This window comes from Sorex fumeus, unplaced genomic scaffold (assembly GCF_029834395.1).
Source record: "Sorex fumeus unplaced genomic scaffold, SorFum_2.1 ptg000043l, whole genome shotgun sequence".
In the NCBI taxonomy this organism is placed as follows: Eukaryota; Metazoa; Chordata; class Mammalia; order Eulipotyphla; family Soricidae; genus Sorex; species Sorex fumeus.
In genome coordinates this window covers 29,442,306-29,452,943 of record NW_026606100.1, presented here as the reverse complement: position 1 = coordinate 29,452,943, position 10,638 = coordinate 29,442,306, and the positions used below count along the sequence as shown (strand labels likewise).

General features: G+C 45.1%; 1 protein-coding gene across 1 annotated transcript in view; it reads left to right on the top strand.

The window, feature by feature from the left end:
• Window positions 1-268: 268 nt before the first annotated feature.
• The window catches only part of LOC130029919 (cytochrome P450 2C23-like), a 29,045-nt gene continuing 18,675 nt past the window's right edge, over window positions 269-10,638 (top strand). Inside the window, exons 1-3 of the mRNA XM_056121026.1 lie at window positions 269-561; window positions 3,861-4,023; window positions 9,996-10,145. Coding sequence (XP_055977001.1) covers window positions 382-561; window positions 3,861-4,023; window positions 9,996-10,145 — 493 coding nt within the window. The 5' untranslated portion in view covers window positions 269-381. The remainder of the gene's footprint in view (window positions 562-3,860; window positions 4,024-9,995; window positions 10,146-10,638) is intronic.

Below are 10,638 nucleotides of genomic sequence, written 5' to 3'. Positions count from 1 at the left end.
ATGAAAACTACTACTCAAACAGCTAGTGTTTTCCAGAAATCTGGTCTCAGGATATATGATCTTTCCCCACTCCAATGAGACAATTTAAGAAAATTATGGGGGGGTGGGGAATGCAGCTTTGTATTTAATAAGTTAACTATAAAGTTGCTAAAAGGAAGGGAGGGAAAGCTTATGTAATGGAGATGCTTAGAAAATCAAAAGTTGCAGATTTGGCAAGTGAAAGGGAGGTGAGATATGCCTTCTCATCACAGACTTCAGCAAAACAGATAAAGTTCAAATCAATTGCAGTTCTGTTTTCCCTTTGGCAGCCAGGCCCACCCACCCGCCAAACCTTTGCTAGCACACCCGCCACCAGGGCAGTGCTACCATCCAGTCGCTGGGATGGGGCTGTTGGTTCTCACCAGCCCTGCACTCATCATCTGTTTCCTTTGCCTCCTTTTCCTGTATGTGCAGAAGAGAAATCACAGTCTGGCAAGACTCCCTCCTGGTCCAACGCCTCTTCCCTTCTTTGGAAATGTTTTTCAAGTAAACCTCAAGGACATCCATGCAACTTTCTCCAAGGTAAGGAGACTGTCTCAGTGGTGCTGATGATTCTGGGTAAGAAGCTGGTGTTCAGGTTTATTCAAGACCCCTGCAGCCTAACTCTGACCTTCATTGCTTCTTTATCTTTTTTTTTCTTTTTGGGTCATTCCCGGAGAAGCACAGGGGTTACTCCTGGCTCTTCACTCAGGAATTACTCCTGGCGGTGCTCCGGGGACCGTCTGGCATGCTAGGACTCAAACCCAGGTCGGCCATGTGCAAGGCAAATGCACTACCCGCTGTGCTATCACTCCAGCCCCCCTTTATTGCTTCTTCCTCACTGCTGGGGCCCTCTTGGCTGCCTATCTCTGTATTATGACATACTTTGTAATACAGAAATGAAAACAACTGGATTGTTTTAGGGCATAAAGAAAGGGATGTTGACCTGACCTGAGGTATAGATCGAAATCTAATGAAGGAGAAAATCCTGGGGTCTGAACTTAGTTTTCATTGAAAGGCTTCTGATCCTCTCAACTTGCCGAGAGGCAAGCATAGCAAGTATAAAAATGTAATGAATGTGGAGCTGGAGCGAGAATTCAGTGGGTTGGAGCACTTGCTTGGCATGACGGAGTATCAAGCAATGAGCTGGAGTAGCCCCTGAGCATTGCTTGTTATGGTCCTGAAATAAAACAAAATCAAGTCAAGGTCCTTTTGATTTTTCTGTTTTACACTAAAGGGTTTGTGGGATGCTTTGCATTCTCTTGCTAAAGAGCAATCGTCATTCCAACATAGCCCAACCCTGCTATCCTAACAGATACTCACTCCTCTGCAAATGATCTCTGGGGGGAAGATATCACTGTGAATTTATTATCTATTTTTTTTGTGTGTGTGGGGGTGGGACATACTCAGCTGTGCTCAGGACTTACTCCTGGCTCTGTGCTCAGGGATCACTCCTGGGAAGACTTAGTTTTTCATATGAGTTGCTGGGGATTGAACCAAGGTCGGTATGAGCAAGGCAAGCTCCTTACTCACCATACTATTACTCCGGCCCCATAGCTCAGGAGTTTATTATCTAAGAATATATTTTCCTTAACGACCTAAATATCTGCATCTATAGATTTATATATTTATTGTTATTTATATATTTATATCTAGATGCCAGATCCCAGGATTCTGACTCTGACCCTCTGGATTCTCACTCACCCTTCTTTTCTGTCTCTGCCTGCTTCTTGCTCTGACAACTCCCTGACTCTCTTTTTCAGCCTCTGATTCCCCTTCTGCATATAATAAGGATGGGCTGGAGCGATCGCACAGAGGGTAGGGCATTTGCCTTGCACATGGCCCACCTGGGTTTGATTCCTCTGCCCCTCTCGGAGAGCCTGGTAAGCTACCAAGAGTACCCCGCCCGCATGGCAGAGCCTGGAAAGTTCCCCATGGCATATTCGATATACCAAAAACAAGTCTCACAATGGAGACGTTACTGGTGCTCTCTCAAGCAAATCGATGAACAGCGGGAGGACAGTGCTACAGTGCTATCTATAGATATCATGCATACTTTTGTTTAACCTTAAGAAGGAAATCCTGCTATTGACAACAGTGATGAACCTGAAGGACATTATGCTAAGTGATTCAAGCCAGACGCAAGAGAGACCAGCACTGCATGGTCTCCTGTGTGAAAGCTGAAAGCCAGAGGCAGAGACGCAGAGAGCTGAACCAAGTTGGCAAGAGTCGGGGGGAGAGAGACTGGAATGACGTTGGTAGTTATTGCTGTAAAGGGGAGAAGCATGCTGAAAGTGGACTATAGACCGAACATGATTGCCACTCAATGCCTCTTTTGCAAACCACAGCACTCAAAAGGAGAGAGAGAATAAAAGGCAATGCCCTGCCACAGAGGCAAGGTGGGATCGGGGCCGGGGGAGGGATTCTGGGATCATTGGTGGTGGAAAATGGGCACTGATGGAGGGATGGGTACTTGATCATTGTATAACTGAAACCCAAGCACAAAAATTTGTAAGTCTACAACTGTACCTCATGGTGTTTCACTAATAAAAATTAAAAAAAAAACACAACTGCTAATAAAAAAAAGGGAGGGGAACAGCGCATGGAAGGGATTAGAACTTACAGGCTGGGGAGCTGGGCCTTTTGCAGTATCCTAAAATTGTTTACAGTGAAAGAAAGACTATGCCCTCAGGTGCAAGAGGGGTGAGTAGCACAGGGAATTTGTCTTCCTTCCTGGTATCTTCTCTTGTACGAAATGGGAACAAAAGTCATCAGTTGAAGATGAGGTTGAGAGAGGAGGCCCAAGCAGTCTGTGCCTCAAAATACAGAGGTTCTCCTCTCATTCTGAAGAACAAAGGAAGTAGGTCTTACTTTCTGGGAGAGAGAAAGAAGTGACATTTAGCATCTATTAAATGCATGCTAACAGGAAGAGAAAAGGTAGAAAGGAAAAGAAATAATGGGACTTTTGCCTCTTTGAAATACTTGTCATAAAAATGGGGAATCATAATACACAAACGGAACTTTTTGTTGTTTATTTTTTGGGCTGCACCCGGTGATGTGCAGGGTCATACCTGAGCACTCAGAAATTACTGCTGGCAGTGCTTGGGGGACCAGATGGGGTGCCAGGAATTGAACCCCAGGTGGCCATGTACAAGGCAAATGCCTTACCTGCTGTGCTACATCTGTGCAAATCCTGTACAAATGGATTTTTTTTTAAAAAAAGGACTTTCAAGTGTGATTTGACTTTTCAACAAGTTAGTAAATATGTTTCTGTAACATTCTATATCCTCTGTCATGATCTCAAATGACTTTGAATTCTGTTGCGTGAGTTTATCCTTAGCTTTGCTGCCCCAGCCCAGGCTGGTGAACGTCTCATTATTTCTCAGAAGAATGCTATGATATTTTATCATTGGGAAGTTCATACCCCATGTCGTGGGCTCTGCCCTGAGTCCTCACTCTCCTTGCTTCCTTCCTTCTCATCTTCTCACAGATTCCTGTCCTCTGGGTTTCATTCAGTGCCTCCCTCAGTCCCCGCCTGCATCCTTTCTGTGCCACCTGTGTGGTCTGTTTGGTGACGCCTCTCCCTTTTACTGGACTCCCTGGATTGTCGCTGGGTTGTGTGGTCTGACACAGGAGAGGGGCTCAGTGACTATTTGCTCCATGGTCGCCTTTAGCAAATGAAGGAAAGAAGGAACCTATGACGTGTCTCCCAGTCAGATTCCTAAAATGGGGCGAAGACTGAACCCCACAGGCCCGCCGAGATCATGATTCAATTTCCACCTGAGCCTCGAAGGGAGAGAGTTCCAAAGGCATTGACACCACCACTTGGCATGTCTTTCCAGTTGTCCAAAGTGTACGGCCCCGTTTTCACTCTACACCTGGGACCTTCGCCTACCGTCGTCTTGCATGGATATGATGCCGTGAAGGAGGCTCTGATTGATCAGGGGGAAGACTTTTTTGAAAGAGCAGCTATACCAATTTTTGATGATACCCTGCAAGGAAAAGGTAGGTTTCCCATGGAAATCCAGGTTAGTTTTCTTTAGGGGGGGCAGGAATCAGCTTGGGTGTAGGATAACATTGGTTTGTCCTTTCTGCCTTGTCACAGGGAGTTTAGGTTTATTGGGTTACTCTCATCACAGTGCTCCCATTCTTGTGTGTTTATTTGTAACCTCTTTCTTTGTGCTCTGCCTTTTCAACTGGTCAGTCACTTTTATTTCCTAATCAGACTCTGTTAACTTGTAAATATTGCTTTTCTCTTCTCCTTAAGTCTCTTGCATAGTTAATTCAGAACAATGTCCTTTTTGTATAGACACAAGAAGACAGTTAATGCTATACTTTGTAACTTGGGAGTTAATTGACTACAAATAATATTCACTCCTGGGAATCTGTTCTCTTGACTTAAGCTTCTGTTGCCCTTACTTCCTAGCACCCCAAAAGCAGGGTTCCGATGAGGGACTGGATGGACCCAGGGCAAGCTGTGAGCTACCCTGGAATTGAAATGGCCCAAGCCAAAAGTGCCATAATACTTAACTATAAGTTAAGAGCATGGTCATGGACAAATTCTGTCGTGATCCAAAAAGTAACAACTAGATAGGATTCTGCTAGGGTTAGGAAAGATTAATCTGGCCTGAGCACTGTAGTCTGAGATGTCCCCAGGAGAGCCACCCTACAAACTCAATGTATCTCTTACTGTGTCCATACAAAGTAATATTAAGAAGTAGAATTAAGATGTTAATTAAATTGTTGGACTAAGGAGAGGAGAAACACCCCGAAGTGGTATTTTGAGCTTGAGCCTGATTAGCAATCAGGAAGAGCTTTTGACATGTTGATTATGTTACCAGGCTGCAGGAACAGGGATGCCAGCTGTGTAATATCCAGATGGCAAGGGAGCCGCCCCCACCCCCACCCCCCACACTCCCACCGCCTAGGTCCCGGGCTACTTCCCCACCTGGGACAGCCAATGCCATGGGCAGACAAAGGAGGAAATGAGGCCATGAGAGGCACTAGCCAGAGGTCCGCGTGTGGCTGGAGAGGAGAGTGAGAGATGCGGTCGGTGGTGGCCTCTCCTGCAAGCCGCAGGACCTGATGCTCCAGAGCCTTTGGAGCAGGCCCAGCTCCAAGCTCCTCTTGGTCCTCCCGCCGGAAGGGGGCAGCAGAGCTCTGTGGCTGGTGGGGATCCGGCTCTCTTGCCCTGGTGTGGGCTCTTCCACATCTCCGTCTCCTTCAAACCATTTTCCCTGGATTAAGTGTTCAGATGTTCTCTTTTAAAGCTTCAGGAGCCCGTGATCCTGAGTGGACTCTAAGAGACCCATTTCTACCGGGTGCATCCCTGGGGACATGCAGTCCCTTCGGAGGATACCTCTGCACCCCACTTCAGCCACCTTTCCACGCTCCTCCCTCAACAGTTAGGCTTCCTTAGAGACCTAATGTGAGAAATAGTCCAGGAGGTCGAGAAAAACCTAAGCAAAAGTGTTCATAGTGGCAGCATTTTTGGAATCTGGCATATAGAAGGGGAGCAGTGAAAAATCATTAAATCCATAGAGGAATAAATGCATAGCACAAATTTTAATCATGATCAGACATTCAGTTCAGGGACTAATAAATAATTTAACTAGATTTATAATTGCCTTTTGACTTAAAGGTGATATTAAAACCACATTTAATATTTGAAAAGAAAAATATTCCAATGACCCACCATGAATAATTATTTCTAATAAATATCAGCTATCACCAAACTGAGTGATTACTGAATTAAGTGACTGTTAGAACATCTGTAGAACACCTATCATAAATTGATTACCCCCCCCCTCACCCGTATTGAGGATCAAAATCAGGGCCTCTTACATGCCAGGCTTGTGCTCTACACTGAGCCATATCCTTTGTCTTTTTAAGTATGTCTTATGTACTGGATATTACACTAAGGGTTTTATCTAATTTGGCATAATTAGCCAAAACACTAGTTCCAAGAGAAAAAGATTTTAAAATTTCTATTCAATAGATTAAAAAGGTGAGGCTAAAGAAGTTCAGTTATTTGCCCCAAATAAAGTGTTGGAGCAGAGATTTGAACAGTCAGATATTTTTCAAGCTCTAACCACTAAGTCCCCTGTCTCAGTTAGCTAGCAGTTTCATTTTCTGGGGTGTCTCCACACCATGATACATATTTGGCATGTCTTTTAATTAGAGCTTACAAAAATATTTTCATACTTAAAAAAACTTTAACAGTTAAAATATTTTCACATAATTTTCATAATCATCACTTTCACAGTTAACTTTCATCAATATTCAATTATAGTTGTATAACTTGTATAATTGGCACTTACCCTACTGTTGACATTTCATTTGATTACAATGTTCTTAAATGTCATTGCAGTATAAAACTCTGCATTATTTGTCAAATTATTTCTTCGTATAAGTTCTTAGGCAAGCAATGAATAGATCAAAGGCAATTTAACTATTCTTTTTTGCTATAAGTATTACTTTAACTTCTAAAATATGTGGGATTCCTCAAAACCCAAAAGGAGAGAGAGAGAACAAAAGGGAATTCCCTGCCACAGAGGCAGGGTGGGATGGATGGGATGGGAGGTGGGAGGGATACTGGGACCCCTTGTGGTGGAAAATGGGCCCTGGTGGAGGGATGGGTACTTGATCATTGTATAACTGAAACCCAAGCACAAAAATTTGTAAGTTTATACTGTACCTCATGGTGTTTCACTAATATAAATAAATAAATAAATAAAATAAAAAATAAATAAAATATGTGGGATTCCTGAAGTAGCTAGAGAAATGCACCAAATTTGCCACCGTCTTGTTTGCAGCAGGCACAATGATTTTTCAAAGTCTGAGGATTCAGTAGCTGTGAAATGAACAGTCACATTAGTGTGTGCTGAACATCTCTGCATAGGGCACGAAGTCATTTTGCTTGGGTCATGGGGCATAGGGATGAGTCAGTCACTTCAGGAAAGACCAAAATTGAACACAGGAGTAGCACAACCATCAAACTGTGATAACACAGAGTAGAAAAGGTAAATAGTGCAAAGGCTTCAAGTTAAAGGAAGAAGAGGTTAGCTCCTGTGGAGGAGGCCAGGAAGGATTTCCACCAGAGGGTGTTTGAAGTGGTTCTCAGGGAGAGCAAGAAGCAGAGCGAGCAGACATATGAGCAAAGGAAGAGTAAAGTGAATGAGTGGAGTTAAGCAGCAGTGCTGTGCCGCTTTCTTAGATAGAGGAAATGGCAAAAGAGTTTAAAAGGTGCAGATTTGACGGTGGGGATCCACTGGAAGCTTTTGGTAGCACTAGAATGACGGTCTGTATTTGATTCTGAGTAATCAGCAAACTTGAGAGTTAGTGGAGCTAGAGAGGAAACTGGCCTCAAGATGATTGTAACTTTTCTAGATTTCAAAAAACCAGTTGAGGGTGGTGATATGATTTGCATTGACCAGGAAGTGACGGATTCTTTTTTTTAGACCCTTACAAAGCTGTTCATGATTAGGTTTCAATCATACAGGTTATTTTTTCTTTTTTTTTCTTTTTGGGTCACACCCGGCGATGCTCAGGGGTTACTCCTGGCTCATGCACTCAGGAATTACTCCTGGCGGTGCTCGGGGGACCATATGGGATGCTGGGAATCGAACCCGGGTTGGCCATGTTGGCTGCATGCAAGGCAAACGCCCTACCCGCTGTGCTATCGCTCCAGCCCCCATACAGTGTTTTTTTGTGTTCAACACCCATCCCTCCATCAGTGTACATTTCCCAGTGATGTCGGTGGGCCCCACGGGTGACTTATGTGAAGTGGGGAGGAGAAAGACAGCCACTTTCTCCTCACCTGCCTCTGCCACCCGGAACCCTGGGTAGGCTAGGACCAGTAAAGTCTGCAGTGAGCACCTGCTCGGCACGGGCCTGAGCCCCGCCAGCCCCACGAGGTGGCCGTCAAGCCACACCTGAAGTCCACTTGATCTTCTCGGCACGGGAGTTAATCCCCGCCACCCGATTGCTCGGGGAGCCACGGACTCAAGCTGGGGCGAGAATTTGCTCTTCGCAGGAAAGGAGAGACCAGTCCCAAGCCATACCCGAGGTTTCTGGGGTTCTTGTCTCGCTCGCAGAAAAGAATTTCAGGAGTAGACAAGCAGTGAAGTAACAGGTTTTATTTGGAGGCTTTTGGAGAGGGAGAGAAAGGGATAAGCAGAGAGAGAGAGAGAGAGAGAGAGAGTAACACGTCCAGAGGGAACGCGGGCTTCTCCGAGGGTGGAGAGAGCGCCAAGTGGGCTCTCGAGCTGGTTCTTATAGATCCTTCTGACTCAGAATGTTCTGGAATCTCCTTGGGGCTGAGTCGCTGGAGTCAACCAGATTGAAAGGGGGTTCGAGAATCATCTGACTTGGAATGTCCTGGAATCTCCTTGGGGCTGGGTCGCTGGAGTTAACCGGATTGAAAGGGGGTTCGAGAATCATCTGACTTGGAATGTCCTGGAATCTCCTTGGGGCTGGGTCGCTGGAGTCAACCGGATTGAAAGGGGGGTTCTCGGAAAGGAGAAATTTCATGGGGAGGAGGCCCATATCTTCAGGGTCTGGGGATGGTCTTATCAAGTCCTTATTCTCTGTCTCCACAGGGTGGGATGGTCCTAGAATTCTTCTTCTATGAGACTTTGTTTCATTGCAGAGAGCCTTTCCCTATCTACCTGCCTACATCACCAGCACCAGAGGAAGGGACGGATTTTGGAGATGGACTTGAGAATGGTTATGTGTAATGGAGAGTGTCAGAGGGATGAGGAGATGCCCAGATTGGGGGATTTGGGACACAGTAACGCCTGGAGGTACATAAGACACAACAACTGGTTTTGTACCGAGAAAAGAGTATAAGAGCACTTCTAAGGAGCCTGCTGAGCTCCCTTGCTTCTTTGTTTCTTTTTATTCAGATTAGGCTAACATTTGTTGTAATCAATTTGGGGAAAAATGAGGCATAGACGCAAAAATTATCTGCTTTGAAGTTGCTTAGCCTCTAACAGAAAAATCACGGGGAGAAGGAAACCACAGATTAGAGATGAATTACGAAAACAAACCTTGGGAAAAGAGGTTGTAAGAATACAACACTCTTTGGGACTATTTTTAACAAAAGCAGAAACTCTGACCCACGTTGCACCTGCCAACTTTTCCCTTTTCATCTGATTCCGTCACTGCTGCCCCCCTCTGCGGCCCTATTGATTTTGAGTTTGATTTTTACCAATTTATTTAAATTTTTAATTATTGAATGAAACTCTGTGGCTCAAGAAGTTTGTGCGTGTGTGTGTGTGTGTGTGTGTGTGTACACACAAAGGATTACTATGCAGTTCTAAGAAAACACAAAATCATGCCATTTATAGCAACATGGGTGGAACGAGAGCCGAGTGAAATCAGAATGAAAGAGATAGATACAGAATAATCTCTCTCATAGGTGGGTTTTATTTTCTTGGTTTTATTTTCCCCCTAGGTTTTTGAGCCACAACTAATGGTGCTCAGGGGCTACTCTTGACTCTGCATTTAGGAATCAATCCTGTTGGTGCTCAGGGAACCATATGGGATGCTAGGGATCAACCCAGGTCAGTTGCATGCAAGGCAAGTGCCCTACCTGCCATACCAGCTCCTGATGACATTTTTTTTTTTGGTTTTGTGGCCACACTTGGCTGTGCTCAAGACCTTTTCTTGGCTCTGCACTTGAGATAACTCCTGGAAGGTCTGGGGGACCATTAAGGGTGTGCTGGGGATTGAACCTGGATCAGCCACCTGCAAGGCAAATGCTCCCCCAGTGATATTGCTCTGGCTCCTGTTCCTTGAATTTCTTTAAATTTTATTTTCTTTATGGCAAGTATTGCATGCACGTTGCAGACAAGTTGGTGTTCTCTCATTCCCAGTTGCCGAAACGCTGGGAATGAGCACTGAAGAGTATTCAGGGCAGACACAACAGATGAGCTGGAGGAGAAAATCCAATACAACCCTTTCCTCATCCCTAGGAATCCTTTTCAGCCATGGTGAGAGGTGGAAACAGATGCGGCGCTTCACCCTCAGCACCCTGAGGAACTTTGGGATGGGGAAGAGGAGCGTGGAGGAGAGGATCCAGGAGGAAGCACAGTGGCTGGTGGAGGAGCTCAGGAGAACACAGGGTGAGTTCCAGCAGGCAGCCCTTGGGGCTGGGACTTCTGACCCCCACAGCTCCCAGCACAAGCTCCTCATTTGGGCTCTCCAGGGTGCAGAATATGCTCTTTACTCATGAGGGAAAGGGGGTGTGGGAGTAAGAAAGAAAAATGATCCAAAGCTGTGAGTTAGGACTCTGGAATCCTTTGATCTGGATTCATTCCCTAACGCCAGCGTTTTTTAGTGGAGATGTACATTTGGATATGTACTAAGATGCATTTTCCTCAACTGAAAAATGGGGCCAAGAGTCAACAGCCAGAAAGAGGATTGAATAATAGTTTGCAAAATACCGACTCTATATCTGACATGCAGCACATACACTTTGCTATTACTTATCATCACGACTGTTGCTCTATTCATCTAGTAAAGTAACATTCTTTTCTTTGATTTATTTCTGGGCTTGGGAGCCCCCACCTGGCTTGGTGTTCCAGGGACCGGGTGCAGGCGATGGAATTCAGCTTG